The sequence below is a fragment of the Rosa chinensis genome, chromosome 3, assembly GCF_002994745.2.
Source record: "Rosa chinensis cultivar Old Blush chromosome 3, RchiOBHm-V2, whole genome shotgun sequence".
Classification (NCBI taxonomy): Eukaryota; Viridiplantae; Streptophyta; class Magnoliopsida; order Rosales; family Rosaceae; genus Rosa; species Rosa chinensis.
The window spans coordinates 19,291,902-19,317,674 of record NC_037090.1 but is presented as its reverse complement, the minus strand read 5'-3'; the positions used below and the strand labels follow the sequence as shown (position 1 = coordinate 19,317,674).

The following is a 25,773-nucleotide window of genomic DNA, read 5'->3' as shown; positions in this document are numbered from 1 at the left end:
AATGAAGCATATGACAAACAACCCAACAAAGATAATGGGCCATAGTCTAAGCCCAAACCTCATTTGGATCCCATATTCAGATCCTTCTACACAATTGGTATCAGATTCGGTGCTTCTGGTTCCAAGCTCAGCCCTACTGCCAGTTCCACCGCCGACTCGTAGCCCTGTCGATCATTACCACTGTCACAGCCTGCCACCTTCATACTTGTCAACCAGCAACGTTGAACAACCAGAAAGGAGACCCAACTGCCAAGCCAAACAGATAAAACACCACCACTGTCCCATCCGCCTGTAGGAATGGATGGATTTCAAAACTTTTTAATTAGTGTGGAATTAGTTTAACAATTAAACTACTAACTAGACATAAAATTCATTCCTTTAACCCATGATCTTGGCTTATTGTGATATGTATACAAACATAGCATGCATAGTAAGGAAGAACAAAAAGGGAGTTTATGTTCTACTCACCCTTGGAGCGTGATCTCAATCCGATCCAAGTGAACCACCAAAGTTCCTCTCCTTGTGTGCGTCTCCTCCACCTTGAAGCACCTTGGATTAAGAACTCCTTCTTGTGCTTGTAATCTTCTCTTTGATGTAACAAGTAAAGTCACAAAAGGATATGGCCTCTAAAGATCTTCACCAAGTGAATCAAGAGATGAAGAAAGATGAAAGAAAAGAAGAAGTATGCAAGTGTTCTTCTTTCTTTTAATTTTTGTAATGGACCAAGAGAGAACTCTCTCTCTCTCAAATCTGAAAATAATAGTGTGAAGATACTCTCTCACTTTTGTCCATGATTTCACTTTATATAATAGGAAATAAATCTAATTACTAAAAGAAAAATATTGACTTTCATAAAGCCAATATGTTGGCTGGTCCATACATATTATTAGGCACTAAAAATGTGTCTTGGGGTTTCATTTAAATCTCATTTAGTGAAGCCAAGTCCACACCAAAATCCGACAATCGTTTAGGCCCAATAGATTCTGTTTTTACCCGAAAATCCTAATTATGTCCAAATAATAAATCTAATTAATTATTTGGTCATAACCAACTCTTGTTTAATCTTCTTCATATACAATCTCAAGGATCCACTTATATGCTGTGCAATCTCTTAGGTTCTAATTAACAAGGCAGTGAAGCTTATAAAAACCATTCTATTTTGGTTACGAATTAAAAACTCCATTTTTGATTCTCCCTTATTATTAGGATTATAAATGTTTATTAATCCTCGGGGACTTCACAAGTCATATATGAGTGACGTCTTGCACCATATCATGACTACCCTAGTTAATGTAGAATGAGAAAGAACCTATTCAATTGGAATTACATTACAATACGGTCCTTCTCTAACACGATGTTCTAAATCACATCATCGGGGTATGGAATTAATATGTCAATCCCCTAATGTGATTTTCTTTCTTATGTGATTCTTAGAATGTGATTAGAAACTCCTTTTTAATCTCATTCATTGCTTTGGCCAAAGACTCATTGAATCACATCTTTGAACATACACCTTATTTACTTAAGGATAGAGATTCCTTGTTCTACACTCACATGTCTCCATGACCGAATTGATTATACCAATGAATGCATCTATTATATCCATTAAGGGACACAATATTATTGCATCATCAAGAGATAATCCATTCACTCATAAGACAACTATGGTGTCTCAGGTCAAAGGACTAATTTGTATTATTACAATTTAGAGTTCAAGTTTGACATGTAAGTAAGACTCCATACAAGAACTCTAATGATCGCGTTCAGTGTACTCTTTAAGATAAGAGCACCCACATACTTGTATTAATGTCTCTACACAAATGATAAGAGACATATCATCCTCCATATTGAGCATACACAGTATGTGCCAGTCTTTCCGGATCATCAATGTCCAAGTGATAATCTTATGACTAGGAACCTTTTAGGATAAGAGTGTAAAAGAGTAAAGGTCTCACACATCTAACTTTTTAGATTACTTTCTCTTTAACTCATATTCCTTGGACCTTGTTCAATCAAATATCAAATATAAGCAATGAACAATAAACTTGTCCTTTTGATTAATAATAATTACAATAATAATTAGGGCTAAATACTGATTACTACCCTGTAGTTTGGGTCCAAAATCAATTCAGTCCCTGAACTTCTAATTTCATCAAAAACACCCATGCACTTTCAATTTTGATATAATAGGTCCAATTTATTAGTTTTCCAAAAATTGAAGTTATTTAACTTGTTAATGTGTCTCATATATGGCCTATGTTTTATGATGTAGTGTCGAGGTGGCCTGCATAGTCAATTTAGGAGTGAGTCCTACTATAAAATAAATAGTTTTTTAACAAATAATCCAACTATAACTTGAACTCATAACAGAATATTAACGAATTGGACCTATTAGATCAAAATTGAAAGTGCAGGGGTGTTTTTGATGAAATTAGAAGTCCAGGGACTGAATTGATTTTGGACCTAAACAACAGAGTAGTAACTAGTATTTAGCCCTAATAATTATATCAAAATGATTGTTTTAGGACACAACTCCCTCACCGCCCCACACAACATCCTCCTTCACCGAATCTATGTGAGCAGCCACCTACGCCGACAATCCACCACATATTCATTGCCTAGACTTCGAAAACCACAGTAGACGACCACCGCCACCAACGAAAGGGACAATAACTTAGTTTGAAAGCCTACATGCAGTAGAAACTAAAACTAATAAAAATTAATCACACCTAATAATAATATAACTATTTTTACTTATATTCTTGCGATTCGGGTGGTTTTGTGGCTTCTTACGTAATAACTAAAAACCACACTGCCATTCTGGAAAGGGAAAAAAAAAAAAAAAAAAAACCTAGCGTCTTCTCGCTAGCCGCAGTCGTTTCCTACCCTAGCGTCTTCTCTGTCGTTTCAAGAGTGCTCGTCCGGCGACGGCCCAACGTTACTACTAGCCTTTGGTAGCACTAATGTTGCGGTGCTACCAGACTTCAGTGATGGTTCTTGGTTTTCTGGACGGGGAAGAATCTAACATTGGTTCACCAACGTTCATCCCTTTTCGATCCTCTTTGGCAACATTGCAAGTCGCGGCAGAATTCCAGGGACTGTGATTTGAGGCTGTGGAAGCATTGTTGGCATCCAGTAGATGGCGGAGTATACTGGGCATCCCATACCCGATCGGCTCGGGCCTGGTTGGCATGCATATTCGTTTACTTGGATGGCGGCGGTGATGGGAGGTGGCTTTCCTGGAAGGACGGCAACCAGGGTCGTGGCTGCTGCTTGGGCTTACATGCTACAGGGGTGGAGATGGGTTTGGGCATGGTTGGCCTTGTTGGGCTTTGACCTTGGGCTAGATTCTCCTTTGGACCATGATTGAGCTGCTGATTGGTCCAGCAAACCTTGTTTTCTAGTTTTTTCCTCTCTAGGCTTTTTCTAGTGGATCTAGTGTGCTTTGTCCTAATCTAGTTTAATTTTTTTCCTGCAACTGGAAAGTCCCAAGACTTAATTCTTAGTTTCTCTAGTTGTACACCAATTGAGGTCTCTAAGTGACTAGATTTACTATAAAGGAGAGATAGATTGTGAGAGTTTGGGTCCTTTTATTTTTAGGCCCGAATAAGTGAGCTCATTTTGTTTGCAATGAGAGTTGTCGATTAATTTGTTGGGCGGCTTCACTATGCCAAAATCCTTATCAGACGACAGACAGAAACTGTTGTCTGATTTGGAGTGCCACCGTTGTAGAGCGAGCCGTTGTCTGTTGAAAATTCAGACAACGGTGGAACACAGTTGTCTGATAAATAAACAGGCAACGGGTATGTGTTATAACTGTTGTGTGATGGCTCGACAGATGGCTCGGCAGATGCCATGCGCAGCTGCGCAGCAGTTGAAGCGCTGCCTTCAATAAACAGTGTCAGTTTTAAGCTGTTGTATGTTAAGCGTGTCAGACAACATGTTTTTATTTTGTCTGTCGTCTGATTGATCTTCAAACTTCAGTTCTTGGACTATATCTGTTGTGTGATTAACTTTAGGACAACAGAGTTCAATTGATTCTGTTGTGTGATTAACTTTTACGACAACAGAGTTCAATTAATTCTGTTGTGTGATTAAGTTTTAGGACAACAGAGTTCAATTAATTCTGTTGTCTGAGTATAAATTAGAAGACACTGATTTGTTAAAAATCGATGTGTGATATGATTGATTACAATGTGTTTTTGTCCTATTTTTGTTACCTGATCATTGTTTGATCAGAATTAGGCAAAATTAATGCTCTATTATTACCTTAATAATGGTACATCTAGATCGTTGATCAATTGGAAAGAAAGCACATTGCAAATGCTCAAATGAGTAATCAAACCTATTTCATATATCTCTTAATGTTAAAAGCATTTCCGAAAAGCTTATACAACTACGTAAAACATGCCACATATAGAGTTTGTGCAGGAACTTGGTTTCAATAGCCAACATATTGATACAAACTCTTGTCTTCCCACTATTCCAGGAACTTAGTCTGTGCAACCATGGTGTCAAGCCTTTAAAGTTGAAGCGAGTGGTTTGCAACCAAAGACACCTCAGCCAAAAAAGCCAGTCCAGAACCTATATACAAACAAATAAGCTTCAGAAAGTTGAAATTCCTTTCTATCCATCAGAACACAACCTTCTGCATGCCATCCAAAAGTGCATATATCCAATTGTTATGCCTATGATTTAAATATTGAAAGTTGCAAGTCAAGTTGTCCAAATAGAAGTCATATACATCTCTGAGCTGTATATTAGTCAATTGCTACACTCTTAATATGACTAGAAATTGTACCCGCGCTTTGCTGCGGGTTTTGGAACTACAACGATATTATTTAAGGTCTAAATTCAAAAACATAGAAAATAGAGTTGAAAACTATAGTGTCGTCATGCAGAAATAATTACATTTTTAGTTTTAACAGTTCGTACAAATGAAAAAAAAAAACAAAAAAAAAAAGACTATTACTCAGTTTGGAAAAATAATGACTATTACTCAGTTTTAGCAGTCCATATAAATGAAAAACAACGACTATTACTAAGAAGTATCCAACATTATTACACTTACCTATCATATTTGTATTATAAGCATCTGAATTTTCATGGGAAAAGAACCTTTCATTTACAATCACGTCAGAATTTTGTCGATCGTTTCTACTTCCCTCATCACAATAGTTAGATGCATTGTCATTTTCATTATTACTCTCGAACGTCTGATTCTTTTTTATTAACACTGGCTCAGATGCTGCAAACAAAATTTTAGTGATATCAACTATGTTAAATATGTAAATACAGCAGATGAATGCAAAAGGAATTTTATGTAAGTAATTCATCGATATAAACAATTTAAAGTTAATAATATATGGTTACCTTCTCTCCACCTTTTTGATTTTCTTCAACAATACATGCTCATATTAGCAACATCACCTTCTGAAACTCTCCTTAGTTTCCTTTTTCCACTGTTTGTTGACATCCTTGTATTCAAAGGACGATCATTTATCAATGAAGTTGTACATGATTTTAGCTGGAAAGATGCAAATCACTGATTATTCAAGTAAAAAATCATTCTTAGTCAAAATGTATTACCATTTTGATCATTGCTGTCAAAAATCTGATTGTCTTTGATGATTAATGTCTCAGATGCTGCAAACAAAAGTTTTAATAATGTCAACCATCTTACATCTATGGACACTAAAAGAAATTCTATGAAAATTACTCATCTACACAAACATTATCAAGTTAATAATACCTAATTACCTTCTCTCCACCTTTTTGATTTTCTTCTACAATCCATGGTCATGTTAGGAATAGTCATATTCTGATCATTAAGCATTCTTTGTCCTCTCTTTTGACTGTCTCTATTATTGCCTCCTAAAAATTTGCTCTTTTTTCCACACTCTATTGACATCACTGTTTTCAAATGGATTTTGTTATCGACTTGTAAGATCATTGATCTAAATTATAAAAGCAAATATCGAAATCAAAAACTCACTTGACAAATGAGCTTCATACATGTATCACAGAGTGTAGTCAATATCTCATGAATGGAAAGGAATTAACGTTAACAACTCCAATAACAAAAATTATAACTTGATGATCACACCACATTGAAAACAGTTCATGATATATATGCCATCATCAAGAACAAACAGTAGAATAATCGATTCAAATCATCTCAGAAGCTCCAATATATCCAATAATTAATCAATTACATATGCATGATAGAAAATATAGATTCTAAATTAAAACCTCAGATGCCTTATATATGGTCATATAGGCAAATCAACTGTGGGCAAGTAGCATTGAGCTTGCAATGAAAAATATGGTCTGAAGGCAAATAAACTGCAAAATTCAACTAATCCGTGTTCTTCAGCAGCATCATATACAGTACATGCATCTTGTATATTTGATAAAGCTGATCATTTAGGTGAACATGAATAAAGAAAAGCCAAAACCTTATAGAATACAGATGGTATTAAAGAAAGAAATGTTTAACCATTTCTAAATGGTAGTTGAGTTATTGGAATTATGCCAAGCAATATTCAAATTATCAATCAATTTATCAATCAATCAATGATGAAATTCATAGAAGATGTTTCTTATTTAATCATTACAGAAAACATAGTTATCACCTGTCAGCTATTCCAAGTCTAAATTGGTATCCACATCTATAATGAACAAAGTGAAGGGACATATAAAAGAGTACAGAAATCAAATGTAATTGAACTCGATCAAAACCCAACAACATATAAAAATGAACATTTTAATCATGAACATAAGACTAATCATTACTTAAAACTTTATCGCAGCAAAGATATATCAATGTCTTGGTTTTCAAGTCCATGGCCAATTCGTCCTAAAGCTGTTTTATGGATTAATAGGTGTTCGATGAATCATAATCTGAAGCATGTGGCCTAGTAAGGTCAAAACAACAGGGTATCTCTACCTAATTGCCTAGTGGAGTGGCCCTGTAATCCTAATATAAATCCTACTACAATAGGGTTGATCTGTCATTGCTAGATTCACTCGTATACATATACCCTATATATATTGATGACAGTTGTCATAAGCAATTCCATAAACTAAACATGGAAGAAACTATTAATGCTTAACAGACAGATCCAGAATCCAGTAGCTGGTACCTGAGGTGATGGCAGCCACCATCTCTTGCTCTGACCTGGAGTTCTGTTTCGTCCTTCTGCCCTGCTACCACCTTCTACATACCCAAACTCAGTATCCACCATTGAATCAAGTGTTTCCTGCCAAATTGAAGATTAATGAGGTGAACAGAAATTATCAGTTAATGTAAGCCAGGAAAAGAAAAGAAAAAAAGTGCTATGAACATTGCTGGCATATAAGAGGCCACCTACAATAAGCATCGAGTCCAACTTCTTAAGTGCTGGAAGATTGATGTGTATATCTGCACGAGCTTTCGGAATCATAATCTGCACAAACAAGAATCAGATACAAATTGCGATATACATTATATATTATGCATATTGACAGTCTAATGTAGAGCTAATTAAAGTGAAAGATACCTCTACTGTCCGGCCATTAGCACCATTTTGCCATTCAACCTGTTTTTCCAAGATATGACCCAGGTATTAAGACAGAAGAAATTGAATAGAAAATTGAATAGACAGATCTATATCGATGAGATTTGTAAAACAGAAAGTAGATCAGTAAGGCTTATCAAACCAAGAGATTTGACGGAATAGAAAAAGAACAAAAATTGTCAATTATCGCTAGGAAGAACATGAAAAAGAATCATACCCAGAAATAAGCAGTGGGACTTCTTGAAATTGTGCAATCTCGCCGAGAGTTCACCTGAAACTAGTAGTGGATATCGGGTATTCTTCTACAAAACCCTAGATTCACAGCTGTTCTTAAGCAATCTTTTGCAAACCATCTTCCACCGCCCGTTCTCGCCTTTTCGGGAGCCTCAATAATCAGCTCGTTTTCTAGCAACTCGCCCAAATCTTGCCATCAGAGGATGACCGGCGGCGCTGCTTGTTCTTCATCAAGTTCCTGGCCCATGGTTGTGCAGTGTAAATCCGACTAATTGTGGAGACAAGAGTTAGGTCAATGAAATTTGGGTTTCAAATTGAGGGTTCGACCAATAGAGATTTGGTTGATTTCGGGGAATCTGAGATTGGGGTTTCCCTATTTGGGATTTCAGAATGAAAGAGAGAGGAAGACTATGATTTCTGGGTAAAGAAGAGAGCGAGAGAAGACTGAGAGTGAGACAGGGAGAGGAGCGATCTGAAGAGAGAGAGAGAGAGAGAGAGAGAGAGAGAGAGAGAGAGAGAGAGAGAGAGAGAGAGAGAGAGAGAGAGAGAGAGAGAGAGAGAGAGAGAGTAGAACGTGAGAGAGGACAGAGATTTCGCGAGAGAGATGTGGAGCTGTGAGTGTTAGGCATCTTGAGAGGAGATCGAGAGGTAATGAAAAACAACAAGGCACTAACTTTGTTTAAATGCGCCCTTTGTTGTCTACGCAGTAAGCAATAGCTTTGTTTTTTTTTTTTTTTTAAGTTACTCAGACAACGTATAGATACATTTACGTTGTCTGAATTGCTACATAGCTGAGGGAACAAAAGATGAAAATTTCCCGCTTGTGCAAATCAAAATGCCAGTTTTGGCGCTTAGGCTAGGCATTTCTCATTCACAGAGATAGTTCATTATGTTGTAGGAAGTTGCAAGCATGACAAACCATTGAAGCCAAATTTGCTTGTTTTCAGGGGGGGAATGAATGTCATTTTGGAGACTTCTCCAAATTATGCCACTTACTTGCACAACGGCACATTAAAAACCATTGTATGATGATTTGCAAGTATACTCCTACAACACAAATAACTAAACTATTGTACAATTTAGTAGCATCTAGGGTACAATTTGGAGCCAAATTTGAGTCCATCTAGGAGGGAAATCTGCCGCAATTTTTTTTTTGATTCACACAACAGATTATTCTTGTAACCGTTGTGCAATGACCTTCTAAACAAAAACTTCAGAATTTTAACCACCTTATACAACGGAAGTTTAGTAAACATGTTGTGTGATTAACTTTTCTTCTTCACACAACACTTTTTTTTTTTCGTTGTCTAAAAAGTGTAGTGTGATGCAGTTTTTGGCATAGTGCTTATTTATATTTTTTTGTATGAGACAACAATTAACGGAACATGCTTTATGACCATAAATAAGTAATGGAATTATCCTTTCAAAAAAAATAAAATAATGAAATTATCTATTCCCTCAAAAAATAAACTAAAAACTATACACTAGTATCGATTCAATTTAATATCAATTAATTTTTATCATCTCCATGCTATTTGTTGGTTTTCAGTTCTAAAAATCGACCCTTTTGTACACAAACGTAAATATTGAAACTTTGAAAGTACTACCGAAGACTATTGTTCGACTGAAACATTTTATTTGGTTATGGGGAACAATTGATGATTCCATTTTCATGTAGAAATGTAAAGCTTTTCCCAGAAAATTTCATTTGCACCCTTTCTTTATGAATTTTCAACCCTTGCGCCTTTTTGGCGGCCAAATTCTGAAAGAGGAGTCGACCACCTTGGCGCAAGTCATCCAAACCTACGCAAAAACCAAGCAGCTAAACAAAGGCAAAGAGCTCCACGCTCACCTCCTACGCACTCATTACCCACTATGCCTCTTCCTCACCAACCACCTCCTCAACATGTACTCCAAATGCGGGCACGTCGATTACGCCCCACCGAAACTTGGTTTCCTGGACTGCAATGGTAACTGGGTTTTCTCAGAACTTGAGGTTCTCCGAGAGTTTCAAGGCCTTTTCGCAGATGAGAATTGCTGGGGAGAGCCCGACCCAGTTTGCATTTGCAAGTGTCATCAGAGCTTGTGTGGTTCTTGGGTCGGTTGAGATTGGGAGGCAGCTGCATTCTCTTGCTTTGAAATTGGGCTTGGCTTGTGAGTTGTTTGTGGGCAGTAACTTGGCGGATATGTATTCGAAATGTGGGTTCATGGTTGAGGCTTGTAAGTTTTTCGAGGAAATGCCGAGTAAGGATGCTGTGTCTTGGACTTCGATGATTGATGGGTATGCAAAAAGTGGGGATTTTGAGGCAGCTTTACTGAGTTATCAGAGGATGATCAATGATGGGATTGGTGTAGATAAATATGTTGTTTCTAGTGCATTGAGTGCTTGTTCTGCACTGAAGGCTTGTCAGTTTGGAAAGTGTGTTCATTCGACGGTTGTGAAGTTAGGATTGGAAGTAGAGGTTGCTGTGGGAAATGCTCTGGTTGATATGTACTCGAAATCAGGAGATATGGAGAGTGCTTTAAATGTGTTTCATGTTCACCCTGAGTGTAGAAATATTGTGTCGTATTCCTCTCTGATCAATGGTTATGTCGAGATGGATGAAATCGAGAAGGCTTTTAGTGTGTTTGTTGACCTGCAGAGGGGGGGGGGAGTTGAGCCTAATCAGTTCACATTCTCTAGCTTGGTCAAGGCCTGTGCCAACCAAGCTGCACTTGAACAAGGGATTCAACTTCATGCTCAGGTGATCAAGTTTAATTTTGATAGAGACAATTTTGTGTCTTCTGTTCTTGTTGATATGTATGGAAAATGTGGGTTACTTGATCACTCAATACAAGTGTTTGACGAGATAGCAAACCCGACTGAAGTTGCATGGAATTCGTTGCCAAGTGTATTTGCAGTTAATGGCTTAGGAAATGACGCCTTGAAAACTTTTAGTAGAATGGTCCGGGCAGGAGTGAAACCAAATGCAATAACATTTATCATCCTTTTAACAGGTTGTAGCCATTCTGGATCGGTAGAGGAAGGTTTAACGTACTTTTACTTTATGGAGAAAACATATGGCATGGTACCTAGAGCTGGACATTACTCTTGCGTTATTGATTTACTTGGCCGGGCTGGAAGGCTTGAAGAGGCCGAAGAATTCATTAACAGCATGCCAATGCAGCCAAATGCTTTTGGATGGTGCTTTTTTCTTGGCGCTTGCACAATTCGTGGTGATAAAGAGGGGCAAACTGGCAGCAGAGTAATTGATACAGCTTGAACCTGAGAATAGTGGAGCACATGTGTTGCTTTCAACTATATATGCAAAGGAGCAGAAATGGGAAGATTTCAGGGGTGTGAGGAAGATAATGAGGGATGGCAGCATGAAGAAATTGCCCGGTTATAGTTGGGTTGACATTGGAAACAAAACACACACGTTTGGAGCCAAAGATTGGTCTCATCCTCAGAAGAAAAAAATATATGAGAAACTTGATAGTCTTCTTGATCAGATCAAGAAAGCTGGATATGTTCCAAATACAGATCTTGTTCTACATGATATGGACGACAATTCAAAGGTAGAGCTTCTTCACCATCATAGTGAGAGGATAGCGATTGCATTTGCACTGGTAAGTATGCCTGGGAAGCCAATCATTGTGAAGAAAAATATAAGGGTGTGCTTGGATTGCCATTCTGCAATCAAGTACATCTCCTTGGTTGTTGGAAGAAAGATCATAGTTAGGGACAATACTCGGTTCCACCATTTCGCAGATGGGTTGTGTTCATGTGGAGATTACTAGTAAAAGTTTTGAAGGCCAAAGTTTTGTGAATGAACTCATACAAAAGTTATCTGCCTGGTTACTTTAGAGGTTAGAGCTAGTCTATGTGCCAAATAACTTTTCTGTCAAATCTTTTTGAGCCAACTGGGTCATTCAGAATGAGTAAGAGGCTTTTTAGGCTTTAATTCAAATGCATATAAGACGAATAACCTGAGAGCCCTTGTGTTGGACTTGGAAGAGGCGATTGTATTTCTTCATATCGTGTGTAAAAAGTGGCCGTTTGGTAGCCATTGTTAGGTGATATGTGATAAGATTCTTCATCAAGATGATTCAGATCACCAGGTTTGAAGGCATGTAGAGACAGGAACCAGTTGCATTTTTTTTTCTCTCTCGTGAAAGACGCATGGACCAAGAACAGAGCTGAACGTTTCCCATCAATTTATTTTGCTTTCCAGAAATGTAAATGGCTTCTATTTCTGAGTAGATAATAAAGTAAAGCTTAAATTAAAATCAGATATTAAGTAACAAAGAAGAATTTTCTCTGAAGAAAAGCAATTCATGCTTCTCCATAAGTTCTATCTCACTTCCTAGATGGAAAACTCTATACACGACAAGGGCTTTTATTGAAATATTCTGGGAACAAAAGGCAACAGACATAATGCTCAGACGAGTGTGCAATAATATACGAAGGCTAGAAACCACTACTAAGTACTAACAAATGACATATCGAGGATCAATCATCTTGTATCTAACGAGGCATACTGAAATCCCTCAGATTGATGCTGATGTGGTAATGAAGAGGCTGGAAGGCCTCAGCCAAGGCACTCGTTGGAATAAAAAGGAATCATTTCAAACCTTGGATAACGTGAGTGTCCTTTCTTCTTCAAGAAATCAGGAATCTAAACTGAACTGCCTTCTGAGAAGGAGGAACGTCTTCGATTGATTCCAAGGGTAATGTCTCCTTGTGCCTGCAATTTGGTATTTTAATAAAATTGTCGAGAGACTTATGGAGAAAGTGAGATAGAGTGAGCTATGAGGAATACCTGGATTGGCCTCCCATCATTTTCTTCTTGGTGTTTGAATCCAGAAGTAATTAGAGTGATGCTAACCTGAATGAAACCAAGACAAGCAACATGACATTTAATAGGTTTTCACACTAAAATACCACCACATACTAGGATAACCAGGACTATATATCATCTATTTGCTTATATAGTTATACCTAGTAATATGAAAATTAAAGGTATAAAATATGCCTTTAGATGCACGAATGCAATTCCTTTCTGGCAAGTAGATTTTCAAGAAAAGGGACCAAGTAAAAACATATATCTATTGATGGGGTTCTCTCTCTAATGAGGACTTCAAAAACAGTTGGATGACTTGCTTGTTGAAAAAAATAATATTTTAATTAAATTTTAAAACACTCATCCAACCATTGATTTGAAAGTCCTCATTGAGTCCTCACAAGAACTCTCCCATCAATTGGATTATCCGCCTTCTTATTTGTTAAATCACTGGTACAGTAAGATATTATTGGGGGTGAACTAATGCAGAGGTGATCAGGTCATAATGTGCCAAGGGTAGGATTGCAGACGTTAGAGAAAGCAACAAAACTTACTTGAACACTGAGTGATGGATCTGTCACTGCTCCAAATATTAAATTTGCTGTTGGATCAATAAGATCATAAATAACCTCAGCTGCTGCATTTACCTATAAGAAAACCCAAAATTAGAGTGTAGCAGAAGAGAGACGTCTCACATCGACTGTAAGTGAAAACCACAACTTGGAGAATTCAGTAGATGGGGAATAATTCCAATTTGAGGAAGTTCTGGTAAGAAGATTTTATGCCAATCAGAAGAAGTGGTACCTCATATAGTGTCAAATCAGTTCCACCAGTTATGTTCCAGACAATTCCAGTAGCCCTCTCTATACCAATATCAAATAAAGGTGATTGAATGGCATTTAACGCAGCATCTCTTTCCCTTGTCTTCCCTATTCCCAAAGAGGAAGGGGGAAAAAAAACAGTTATTCCATTGAAGATGTGGTAACAATCATGACTTTGATCATAAGTCATAACAAATGCATAGTATCCAATGGAAGGATCAAACCTGTTCGAGAATGCGTTGAAGCCGCTGAATTTCGTTCTTTTCGTAGTCACCACCTTCCCTGAAGACTTCTTAGCAGCAATCACGTAGATCTTACCCTATATGAAATTTAAACAAAAAGATTTTTTTTTTTTTTTTTTTTTAAAAACCCCACCCCATTCCCACCCTTGATGGGGCTCAAACTCCTGACCTCTTATAAATGAGACCAAAGCCTTACCACCCCACCAAACACACACACCCAAATTTAAACAGAAAGATAAGTTAACATGTGATCAGAAAATCAACTGTAAACATTTGGATATGATGGGCTTAGAATACATCTAAGGTAACCTCAAAGTTCTGTTCTCCTAAACTGAGCCAAAAGTTTTTGTGTCTGTAGTTCATTATCTACAGGCAAAAGTGCATTATCATAGATTTAAAGAAGGGATAGTTACAGACACTGGATATATATTCAATCAGGTGGGAATTTCAGGATTTTGAAGAAGCAAGAATGGAATAATACCAATGGTGATGGATAGTGAAAACTATGAGAAATCCAACTACCTCACACACACACAGAGATACACAATCACAAACTCCTCCTGATAATTTAAACCTACTAAATTACCTTGTTCCTAGGCTCAAAGACTGAGCAAGCAGGAGAAGGATACAATGCTAAGTAAGCCACTTCTGAAGCCAGCATCAAGGTATATAGTAAAATGTATAAAGGAGCATGGTATGATAGTCCATGATTCATGTAATATATGTCGTAATTGAACAACAACATATGAACTTCAACAGCAATTATATATGTACATGCTTCAAATAAGACACATATATGAAAATCAACAGGAATCATGTGTATATTTCTAAGTTGTTTTTTTTTTTTTTTTTAATCTGCAGTCCCTTAACAACTAAACCAATTCAACTAAAACGAACTGACAATGAGTACAGATAGAATCCAAAAGACCAAACCAATTAAACTTCAGTATATTGGTTTTTTTTGGTTCTGCAGTCCCTAAACAACTAAAAGATATGAAATCAAGTTCTCAGCTGCATAACAAAGAGAATGAAAACAACAAAACCAATTCAAAACAACAAATCCAAAGGCTAAAGCATGGTCGGAAAATGATAGCACCTAAAATTCAGAATATCTTCCACGTTACAAAAACGTAAAATCAAGTACACATGAGTATGATTGAAGAGGAGGTTAATGGATTTGAATGTATTAACTTATTCCTTGCTCACACATTACTTACTGGGCACAGGTCGTGGCTCATTTCGTCAACTGTCTTTTTGGGTTTCTAATGTTACCTGAAAAATGTAAAATTTCAGGACAACTGTACCATTTATTGCTTTCACCATTGTTACTGGAAGTAGAAAGAGATGGTATGACATAAGATTTAAAAGATACCAGGGATCCAATGACTTGCCTAGTATGCTTAAGTTCATCCCAAGCTGAACCTGCATATTGCATTTTCGTTTATTCAGTAAGAGTTTATAATACAATAAGGCAAGGTCAAAATATCAAGGTACCTCATCTGTTGCTTTATAGCTCCAACGCTCCAACTCAACCAAACCAGCTTTTACATATTCCCCATTACTAAACGAACAGCACTCTCACTGTAATAGAAGGCTACAGAGAAATATAATTGTAAGGCAAAATATAAAGTTTTCCTCTAGTAATCTCTATAGACTTGTGAATAATGTGCTTCATGACACACAATTCAACTCACCACCAAATTCTGATCTTGAGGATTCAACAATAACTCCATCCAATGTTCTAACAGTGCAATGATATATGACCTGCAAATCGAAAAAAACTAATCTAGCTTCCACCATTTGCTTTTATACACAGTTCCATTGCGATACCGGCTTCAGAAAGCGTAATGTAAGCCCAACCTGATCTCCATCTAAAGGTGTTGAATCACCTCCACCAGGTCTGATCACTACTTTCATCATGTAATTTCTTTGAATTATTGAAGGCGGTATTCTGTCACAGTTGGATTCCAATTAATGTGATGAATTGAATGGGACCTATAAAATGTTGAAATGAATCTAGCTAATTTGACAAGTGAAATCCATTCAGAACTAAATACTGATCTTTCTGTCCCATTGGTACAAGCCTAATGAATACAACAAGGATTATGTTTTCAAATTTTGCGACAGTCAGTTGATTGCAAAAGTAAAAAAATAAAACTAAGCTGGTAGTCAAAACTAACTTGGTCTACTAACATGCAGAACTCGTTTTCAATTTTTTTTTAAATCAGAAATATTAATAAAACCAAAACAACACATACATCAGCTTTCCAACGTTCAATCCATATATCTGAGGATCAAACAACAACCAAATCTGACAAATATCACTCACTAAAACAATGAGAGCTCACTTATTCAAAAGCAAGCCTTCAAATATGATGCAAATCTGGCTACCTATTTCCTAGCCTGTTACCCTAGCACGCACGCAATTGTGGTGAAATTAGGAGACATAAAATCAACAAATCAAAAAACTTCCATTAAAAGCTGAAGAAACCAACTAACAAATAAATTTTTGAAAGCGGAACTCGTTTGCAAGAAAAGATTAAGAAAGCAAAATAAATAATCTCTAAGATATTTGAGAAAGCAAATAAATAATGTTGATTATGGAAAAGCTCTATTTATATATAGATCACTCACCAAAACAGCTTTTAATTTCTATTTGTATACTAGCAGGAATTCAAACTAGCCTACCAATTATATAAGCAGACTATAAGAGAACAAGAAAAATGAAATAAGTTTATGACCCAGCGGCATACTTAAATCGGAGAAACAGACTCCAATCTTCATTGACTGGGTTCCTGCTGTGGAAGTAGTCAGAAGCAGAGGATTGAAATGACAAGTGGGGGCAGTCCCTCAGAAGCAAGTTTTCCAATGAAGGACACTCAAAATCAACAGTAGCACTTCCCTCGTACAACATTGGAAGATATCGCAAACATAAGTTCTTCATTTTTGGAAGAACGGTCTTCTTGCTGTTCAATGTTTCCCTCCTTGCTTCGATTACTCTTTCCAAGACAGGGCAACTGGATACAACAAGGCTTTCCAATTGAAAAAGACACTGAGCTTCATCAATTGTGAAGAGACTTCCCTGGATGTTGCACCTCTCAATGGCCAATTCCTTTAGAGCCTGGAACATTCCACGTGGAGCAAGACCATTACATATGCTTCTCACTGCGTCTAGATCGAACAACTTCATCTCTCTTAGATTTGTTTGATCCGGCGGCTCAAATCCTTCACATCCAAACACATATTCCACTCTACTTACCCCACATATTAGTTTTTTCAGATTTGGTAGTTTCTGCAACAATTTTGATGGCAACAGCACATTCCCCAAGTGACGACACCGTTCGACCTTCAATAATTTCAGACTGCAGAGAGATCCAGGTGGTAACTCACCAACACATAACTGCTTCAGGTCATCCAGATTTTTCAGATACAACTCTTCCAAGTTCTCAAACACAGGCATATCTGGAACACATGTTATTGCATTCATCAATTCTTTCAAGTTCTCACAGCAATATCTTACAGAGAGAACTTTCAGTCCATGTAACCTCCCACGGTCATATTCCACAAGAATGTTACTCAACCCTGTGCATTCTTCATAACTCAGCCTCTCAGTTTTCTTTACCACAGCGTTGACAAACCAGTCCGGAAAGGTTCCTATGGTTGTGTCAGTACTATGAAGACCCAAGGATCTACACTTACGACCAGAATCACCAGATAGATAGCTCATAATTTCAATCTTTCCATCACCGTCGCTGCAAATGCGAATATCGAAGTAATCCCAATTCGGTTCGACCTCAACACTTCTAGGGATGCAATTTTCATCTGATATGCAAACTTCCAAATTGCGTAAATATGATAAACCAGCTAATTCATCAAAGCCAATATTAGTTTCTTCTCCTTCTCCATCAATTTTACTCCCCCAGTCCCAAAATGCACATTGCATGTACAGCTCTTCTAATTTATGCAACTTTGATATCACTTTAGATGGAATTGTGCAAATAAATCCAGCACCACTGACATCAAGCATCCTTAGATTGGTCAATTGTCCTATTTCTCTTGACAATTCTTCCAGATCAGTTCCTCTCATACTAAGAATCTCAAGCTTGTGAAGTTTTCCGATTACAGAAGTGTCAATTATGTTGCGGCAATAATCTAAATACAAAGCTTGAAGGTTCGTTAGGAAACTGATTGAATGGGGTAGTAATGAAATACCAGTGCCGCCAAGATCTAAGACTCTTAATTCTTTCTGACATTGGAAGAAAGAGTTTGGGATATCATTTAATGAAGCATTGTATTGCAGTAATAAAATCTGGAGATTTGGACATACCAACTCTTCGGGTAGCTTGCAAATTTCGTTCTCCATTAGTGAGATTGCAGAGTAGCCTTTGTGTGCATCAATCTGTGGCCAATTCTTCAATTCACAGCCAGCTTTCACCAAGAACCGCAGGCCTTCTGATAACGAAATTAAGATTGCCATATCCCGAATGACATCATGCATCCTTACATATCGGTCATCTCCAGCGTCCAAAAGCAAGCTAGAATCTGTAAGGGCCTTCACCACTAAATATGTTGTGGCTCGGGCTTCTAGCAAGTTTGAATCTTGAAACATTCCTTTCCCGATTCCATACTTGAACAAGTAGTCAATTGGGATATCATAATCTTCTGGGAACAGGCAGCAAAGCAAGAAGCATGATTTGGAATCATCATATTTCAAGTAATCATAGCTCAACTTTATGCATTTGAAAACATCTCCCTCATCTTCAGGGATGGGAGGTTGAGATGCTTTCAGTCGTCGAGCAGCTTCTTTCCATCCGTCCAAACCTTCATCTCGAAGGGCCCTCGCAACTGCTATCAAGGTAACTGGTAGACCGGCGCATTCTCTTGCCACCTCACTCGCTACAACATAGAAATTGGAAGATTTGTCAAAAGATTTCCTTGCTTCCTTCACAAATAAGCTCCAAGAATCTTCTTTTGATAAGATATTGAGATGAATTTTTGCATGGCTCTCCATGATCTGACAAACAGTCAATCTTCTGGTGGTCAGTAGAACTTTGGAATTGCATCTTTGAAGTTCGTTGTGGCTTGGAATTCCTATGCTTGAAAAGTCTATTCTCTTCCAAATGTCATCCAAGATTATGAGGATCCCGGTTCCTCTCATTATCTTCTCCTTCAATTTAATGGCTCTTCCAATTTCTGTCTTCTCCTCCAATTTAAAGCCCAGCAGTTCTGCAAATGTCTCTTGAATTTTTATCAAGTCGGGGTTTTGGGATACGACAGCCATAATCACTTGATTAAAAAGCCCACTTTCTTGGGCTAGTGCTCCAACATATTTCACCATTGTCGTTTTTCCGACGCCCCCCATTCCGTAGACTCCAATGGTAGTGGCCTTATCATCTTTTAGCACATTCATGACCTCATCAATGGCTTGTTTTGTTGCTTTAAATGCTTCAAAACCTCCGATGGACAATTTAAACTGAAGTTCAGTAGGTCGTAATTTATTGCACACAGATTCCTCAATGGCATCCAAAAGTTCTCTTTCAGTTCTGCAAGTAAGCACTATGGGTCAAAAAATCATCTGAAAAATTAATGAAAATCGAAAAGCACAAGCCTAAATAAAAAATAAAAAATAAAGTTTCATCAGGCTTACTTATAATTCAGTGTATGCCATCCAGAGAAATTTGCCACTTTTTTTAAAGCATCTCTCCACTGCTGCACCTTCTCTGATCTGTGTCGCTCTGATTTTTCATGCTCAGTAAAAGCATCTCCGAAACTCCTCTTCTGATATCGTACATCAGTAGGATCCACATAATAAAAAAGTGGCAGAATTCTATTGTTGTCTTCTTCCATGTACTCACAGATGTTTCTAAGTTCCTCCAAACACCAAGTGGAAGAGGCATAGTTTTGAAAGAGAACAATAATTGCAAACCTTGATTCTTTAATTGCCGTTAGGAGAGTGGGAGAAATAACATCCCCTGCTTGAAGGTCTTGGTCATCCATGAATGTTTTGATTTCTCTCCTGTTTTGCAGTCGATCGTATAATTCGAATGCAATACCTTTGCGAGTGTCTCCACCCCTGAAACTCAAAAACACATCATGCTTCCACCTAGGAGCTGATGATTCAGCTGATGATGAAGGAAGAGGTGCAGAGGCATCGACGTCAACTGGTTCTTGATTATCCTCTGATATTGGCTCTGGCTTGTCAACCATGTAACTGAACCAACTCTTCCATATCCACTTAAGACTGGCTATGACACCGATCCATGTCAAAATTACCACAAGAATCGCCAACACCATCTTTAAATATGTAAACATAGAGGAGAAAAATAAAAACGAATCAAAACCAATGAAAACAAATATTGGAGGATACAACTTACATATGAAATAGTTAGTAAAATATGTTTCTTACCTGGAAGAAATAGAACTCCATTTGCTTCAGCTGTTTCAGACCCAGAAGTAGTGTGCTTTGGAGATCGAGGAGACTTTTGGATAGCACCTTAATTTGCAAGCAACTTCTGATTTTCTAGTGACCTCCACCCACGGAATCGGAGCGTTGACTCTTTTTCTCTGTATTTGCTCTTCGCTGTGTGATTGAATTGATGACCGAGGGCTGGCTGTTAAATTGGGGTGGGTCGGGTCTTCAGAACAACTCGACCCAAGTGGTTGTGTGGGCCTAGCTTGGAATCCAGACGGCCCAGATATATCTAATTCGGGGTAACACGTGTCCTGAAGCCTAACACGTCTGAGTTCCTTATTGTTTAAACTGCAAACTCCGAACAATTCCCTCATGCTATACCCGCGGGGAAGTAAAAACGAGCAATTTAACCGTTTTTGTTCATCTCTTGCAACAAGAAGTGGCGGGTCCTTTTTTTTTTTTTGAGAAGAACCTAACGCGCGTCTTCAACTGCGTTAAAGTGTGTTTGGATACGAAAAAATACGCTGGAATGTAATTAAAATTCTGGATTTCACAATTCCATCTGTCCGATTTCCCCGTTTGATATCCTATCCCACATAACTTGTAAATGAAGCAGAGGAAAATTCGAGGGAATTGGGTCGAGATTTTCGGTTTCAATTCCCTCAAAATTAGATGTTATTTATCAATTCCTTGCTGATTCACTGTATATATCTTTTTTCGACCGAATCATTATTTATAGACTCTGCAAACTACAACTAGAACCCAAATCCCAAATCCTAATAAAAATGGGTGGTGCCAGCAACAGGTTCTTGAGCCTACTCTCCACCACGACACACCCTTTGACTTTCCATCTCCACCACCGCTTCCCTTGTCTCCTCCTCTTCTGCCTGTCTCGCCTCTCATCCAGTCCCCTACTCTTGTCTCGCCTTCATCATTCTGCCCTCTCTTGTCGCTCCTTCCAAATCTGATTGTTAGAGGAGACGGTATCATCCTTGTTTCACCTCCACTGGACAACTTGATTATAATTTGGTGAAGGAAAACTGGATTGGGTGACTTGTATTGGGGAAATGGATTGTCGTTATATTTAATAAAAATCGGTTCTGTGTATTCTAATTTTAGTTCTCTGAATGAACAAGATTCTTGAATCACTATGGCTTCAACTATACTTCTGAGGCAGCTAAAAATAATAATGGGGTTTTGTTGAATATGAATTTGGTGTAAAAAAAAAAAAAAAAAAGACATCTTCTTATTTACTTTATATCTTTTCTTGTTGTTGCTGTAGCTGTTGCTTTGGTTCACGAGTGATGATGATGATGATTTGGTTGCTGCAAAGAGGCATGGAAGCAAAATTTGTAAATAGATTATGTTGAAATTGCTTCACTAGTTTACTATTTACATGAACAAAGGCCTGAAATTTGCTAATATGGTATTATAGGTTTTGAATGATTTATGCTCACAGTTGATGCCATTGTGAATTGGTTATACATGTCTTTTTCTTTTTTTTTTTTGGATAGATGGGGGCCAAAAGGCCCAAAAAAATAAACAACAACTAAATATCACAAATTACAGTCCTAGATCTATGACTTGCACACAAATCATCAAGCAAAACATTGATAACTTGCGGAGGAGGTTGCCCCATGATATGCATTCCAAGATCAGCCCCAACACCATCTTTAAAAAGCAAATCCGCAACCAAGTTTATTTCCTGATAAACATGTCGAATTTCACAACTCAAGAACTGTTCCTGCAAAAAATGATAGCTGCACAGAACTGACCTAAGAGGATGCAGGTCATGAACCCCATTGTTGATTAGATTAACTAACACCTCAGAGTCGCGTTCAACAATAAGATGCTGGCAATGATTTTTACTAGCCAATTGGAGACCAAGTAAGAGCCCCCAAGCCTCTGCTTGTAAAACAGATCCAATACCAAGACTAGCAGAAAAGCCAAAAATCCAAGTACCATTGTGATCCCTCAAAACCCTTCCTGCACCAATATGTCCATTTTGTCCTCTAGCTCCATCAACATTAAGTTTAAAGTAGTGGTCAGGGGGTTTAGACCAAGATAACAATATTGTAGATTTTCTACGACTAGCAGTAGAACTAACATTAGCATTCTTCCAATCATTAGCTGAATCTAAAATGATTTTGCTAGAAACTGAAGGAGGGTAGTAGTTACCATCAAAAACTGCCATGCTGCGCCATTTTCATATGTACCAGCATGTATAAGCAAATACACTACACCAAAACAACCCATCATAGCAAGGTCTATTGCAGTGAGTGTTAGCAGCCAACCATTCATGCCATCCTAATTGCATAGTCCTTGCAATAGTATCCAGGCAGAGAACATCATTCCAAACATTCTTAGCAGAGGGACAATCTCTAAGCATGTGAACAAGAGTTTCAGGATGTTCATGACAAATAGGGCAAGAAAGATCGGTAGCAATCCTTCTTTTGACTCTTTCAACATTAGTGAGAATTCTGCCATGACATAATAACCACATAAACGTCTTTAGTTTACGAGGAATAGGGAGTTTCCAAATAAAGTACCAGGGAAAAGCATCATACTTTTCTTCCTTAATCAAGGCCAAGTAAGCTGATTTCACAGAAAAACACCCATTAGAAGTCTCACCCCATATAATTCTGTCAGAGCCACTTCCATCAAAACCAACAGGAATATGCATAATCATTTTAATAATGTCTTCATCAAAATAAGAACAAAGCAAATTTAGATTCCAACCATTATCTTCCCAAAAGTCACAAACTTTCAAATTAATATCAGCATTGGGAGGAATAGGAACAACATTGATTAGAGGTCCAATAGGCAACTAAGCATCAGTCCAGAAATTAATAGTAGTACCACTCCCAATCCTCCACAATAATCCTTTTTTCAAAAGTTGAAAACCCGACACAACACCTCTCCAAGTACTAGAGCTACCAGAAGGACTAGAGTATTGAGGGTGCAGAAGAGGAACATCTTTAATGTACTTCTTATGAAGAACCTTGCTCTATAGGCCCTCATCACCCTGAGATAGTCGCCAACCTAATTTAGCAAGCATAGCCTGATTCATATGTTTTGTAGCCTTAATGCCCAAACCACCATATTGCTTAGGTCTGCACACTGGATCCCAATTAACTAAATGGATTTTCTTTTCCCCATTGCAATCACCCCAAAGAAAATTTCTGTTTATTCGATCAAGCTTCTCACAGATAGACACAGGGAGCTTCACAGTTTGCATCGCATAAACTGGCATGGAAGAAGTGACTGATTGGATAAGTGTAAGCCTTCTAGCTAAGCTAAGCAGTTTGCTTTTCCATCCAGAGAGTCTACTTTGGACTTTGTCAACAATAGAAGCATAAGTCTGATTTGTAACTTTAGAATGAATAAGAGGCGTCCCGAGGTATTTACGAAGATTAGAGGTGAGATTGGAACCACAAATTTTGCCAATATTTTTGGCTAGAGATTTAGAAACATTAGGAGAGCAAAACAGCACAGATTTAGAATAACTAACCTCTTGCCCAGATAGAGCACAAAACAGATCCAAGCATCGCTTAAGAATTGTAGCTTGAGCACAACTAGCCTCAGCAAAGAGAACAAGGTCATCTGCAAAGAACAAATGTGAAATAAAAGGACCAGAACCAGAGGCTCTAACAGGCTTCCATTGCCCAACTTTCACAGTAGAAGTAATCAGATGCGATAATTTTTCCATACAAAGAACAAACAGATACGGAGACAGGGGATCTCCTTGCCTGATGCCTCTACTAGCCCTGAATGTATTAGAAAGCTCATCATTAATGCAAACCTGAAAGCTTGTGGAAGAGACGCAACTCATAACCAATTTAACAATATTCTCAGGGAAGCAAGCTTCATATAAAACTGACTCAATGAAGTTCCAATTCAACCTATCATAAGCTTTGGAAAGATCAATTTTCCAGGCCATGAACCCTTTCTTACCAACAGAGCGTTGAAACTTATGCAAAACCTCCTGAGTAATAATATTATTGTCAGTAATATGCCTACCGGGCACAAAACTCACCTGGTTAGGACTAATAAGATACTTAAGAAGAGGTCTGATTCGAGCAACCAACACTTTGGAGATAACTTTATAGAGAGTTTTACAAAGGCTAATGGGTCGGAAGAGAGCCAAAGTTTGAGGACTCGCCACTTTGGGAACAAGAGTAATTAGAGTGTGGTTAAGACCATCAGGAATTTGGCCAGAATGCATAGCAGAATTAACCAACTGAAAAATTTACTCATCAAGGATATCCCAATGGCGATGATAGAAAAGAGCAGGAAATCCATCAGCACCAGGAGATTTCAAGCCCCCAATATTGAACACAGCATTTTTAACCTCATCCCTAGAAATGCATCTACTCATCTTTCTCAAATCATAACTATTCAGAGTAGGAAAAAGATAAGGAATAATGAATCTCACATCTTCAGCAGAATTATAAGAAAACAAATTCGCAAAAAACTCAACTGCAATAGATTTCATACCATTTATGTCACTACATAAAACTCCATCATTGTCAAGTAGAGCCTCAATTATGTTTTTCCTTCTGCGGACCATGGTTGACATATGGAAAAATTTGGTGTTTCTGTCCCTGTTTTGTAGCCATTTCACTCTGGACTTTTGTTGCCAATATAAAGTTTCTTGGTCCCTCAAAGCTTCATATTCCTGGATAAGTTGTTGTTCCAAATTAATAATGTGATGCCCCGGAAATTCGTGACTATTTTTCGAGGATTTTCTGGAATTTAATTTAGTGATTTTTGGATGGTTTCGTGGCTCGTGGATGGAGCAGAAGTGTTTCGGGCGAATAATTATTTGAAATGCACATTTTAAGGGGGGGTTACGAAGTCGACTTTTTATACGTACGGAATTTGCGAAAACTTCCTTCACAAAAGTCGTAGAGCCCGTCGATATGAGTTCGTGCATATGCGGAACGCAAGAATCGGAGTTCGTATGAAGAAGTTATCGCGTTTGAAAAGTTTCCATTTCGGGTATAAATACCTAACTATTTTTGGAAATTTTCCAAAAGTGTCAGTTTCCATTTTTGGTAGCCGGCCCTATTCTCTCTCTCTCCTCTCCCCCGAGCCGAAAACAGAGCACGTTTTCTCCAGCCGATATCTCACTCCTCCGGCCACCAATCCTCATCAAACTTCTTCCTTTAGCTTCGCCTTGACCCTGCGCAGCTTCCAGTGGCAGCCTTGCGGCACAGTCTGTAGCGGCGGCGGGAGCACGTTTTCGGTTAGAGGCCGATTTGGGTTCCAATCTAGATTTCTCCTAGCTCCGGCCACCAAAACTCGAGTTTCTTGGCTTGTTGAACTCGCCTCAACCTCCTGATAAAGCTCCAAGAACGACAGCACCTGAAGTGAAGGTTTTCTCGTTCGTCGGAGCATCATCGGTTTCTGGAAAAATTCCGGCCACACACGATTGTTTTGGTAATTTTCGACCACTTCCTTTCGTTTTTCTGACTTCGTTCTAGTTATGAAAGTTTCTCAGATCGATGAAACAAAGAGGAGTAGCCTGGCCCCGACGCCGTTGGCGGTGGTCGGCGACGGCTCTGCCTCTAACTCCGACGGCATTTTCCAGCCACTTCCGGGGGTCTCAAGGGCAGTTTCTGCCCATTTTATTGTTCTACATGTTGTTACGATCATTTTGATAAATAGCATGTAAATTTT

At 38.1% G+C, this 25,773-nt stretch overlaps 3 protein-coding genes across 7 annotated transcripts; 1 reads left to right on the top strand and 2 right to left on the bottom strand.

Annotated features, from left to right (window-relative positions):
- Positions 1-4,392: 4,392 nt before the first annotated feature.
- Positions 4,393-7,492, bottom strand: LOC112193798. Of its 3 annotated transcripts, XR_005807964.1 has the most exons (6): positions 7,374-7,492; positions 7,146-7,262; positions 5,761-5,913; positions 5,590-5,646; positions 5,374-5,477; positions 5,095-5,248 (listed from the first exon to the last, which is right to left on the bottom strand). XR_005807964.1 is itself a non-coding variant. In XM_024334045.2 (5 exons), exons 2-5 carry the CDS (start codon positions 7,165-7,167, stop codon positions 4,560-4,562), a joined length of 330 nt encoding a protein of 109 aa, XP_024189813.1. In that variant the 5' UTR covers positions 7,168-7,262; positions 7,374-7,492; the 3' UTR covers positions 4,399-4,559. The 3 variants fall into 3 exon arrangements, 2 of the variants coding, with proteins under 2 accessions (XP_024189812.1, XP_024189813.1); XM_024334045.2 differs by lacking the exons at positions 5,374-5,477; positions 5,590-5,646 and adding an exon at positions 4,399-4,584 and having other exon boundaries at positions 5,119-5,248; XM_024334044.2 differs by lacking the exons at positions 5,374-5,477; positions 5,590-5,646; positions 7,146-7,262; positions 7,374-7,492 and adding an exon at positions 4,393-4,584 and having other exon boundaries at positions 5,119-5,248; positions 5,761-6,339.
- Positions 7,493-9,760: 2,268 nt separating this feature from the next.
- On the top strand, positions 9,761-11,056 carry LOC112194252 (pentatricopeptide repeat-containing protein At5g13270, chloroplastic). The gene has a single exon (XM_024334500.1). The coding sequence runs from the start codon at positions 9,761-9,763 to the stop codon at positions 11,054-11,056; it is 1,296 nt and encodes a 431-aa protein (XP_024190268.1).
- Positions 11,057-12,033: 977 nt separating this feature from the next.
- On the bottom strand, positions 12,034-20,278 carry LOC112193793 (probable disease resistance protein At4g27220). 3 transcript variants are annotated; one of them, XM_024334034.2, is made up of 13 exons: positions 20,086-20,278; positions 19,327-19,973; positions 16,433-19,222; positions 15,540-15,630; positions 15,374-15,443; positions 15,174-15,273; positions 15,052-15,101; positions 14,897-14,951; positions 13,662-13,756; positions 13,421-13,545; positions 13,171-13,263; positions 12,596-12,661; positions 12,034-12,520 (listed from the first exon to the last, which is right to left on the bottom strand). In XM_024334034.2, exons 1-6 carry the CDS (start codon positions 20,104-20,106, stop codon positions 15,224-15,226), a joined length of 3,669 nt encoding a protein of 1,222 aa, XP_024189802.1. In that variant the 5' UTR covers positions 20,107-20,278; the 3' UTR covers positions 12,034-12,520; positions 12,596-12,661; positions 13,171-13,263; positions 13,421-13,545; positions 13,662-13,756; positions 14,897-14,951; positions 15,052-15,101; positions 15,174-15,223. The 3 variants fall into 3 exon arrangements, with proteins under 3 accessions (XP_024189802.1, XP_040371971.1, XP_040371970.1); XM_040516037.1 differs by having other exon boundaries at positions 13,662-14,951; XM_040516036.1 differs by having other exon boundaries at positions 13,662-14,951; positions 15,071-15,101.
- Between the last annotated feature and the right edge of the window lie 5,495 nt (positions 20,279-25,773).

Bases quoted from the DNA above. Each gene is read 5' to 3' on its own strand.
- LOC112193793 (XM_040516037.1), bottom strand. From the start codon at position 20,106: ATGGAGTTCTATTTCTTCCAG. The intron at 19,223-19,326 runs GTAAGCCTGATG...GCTTACTTGCAG, and splicing joins TGGCATACACTGAATTATAA to AACTGAAAGAGAACTTTTGG. The intron at 15,274-15,373 runs GTGAGTTGAATT...ATTTCTCTGTAG, and splicing joins CTCAAGATCAGAATTTGGTG to CCTTCTATTACAGTGAGAGT.
- LOC112194252 (XM_024334500.1), top strand. From the start codon at position 9,761: ATGGTAACTGGGTTTTCTCAGAACTTGAGGTTCTCCGAGAGTTTCAAG.
- LOC112193798 (XM_024334044.2), bottom strand. From the start codon at position 5,953: ATGATCTTACAAGTCGATAACAAAATCCATTTGAAAACAGTGATGTCA. The intron at 5,249-5,760 runs GTAATTAGGTAT...TTTTGTTTGCAG, and splicing joins ATCAAAAAGGTGGAGAGAAG to CATCTGAGCCAGTGTTAATA. The intron at 4,585-5,118 runs GTTCTTTTCCCA...GTTTGTATATAG, and splicing joins GACGTGATTGTAAATGAAAG to GTTCTGGACTGGCTTTTTTG.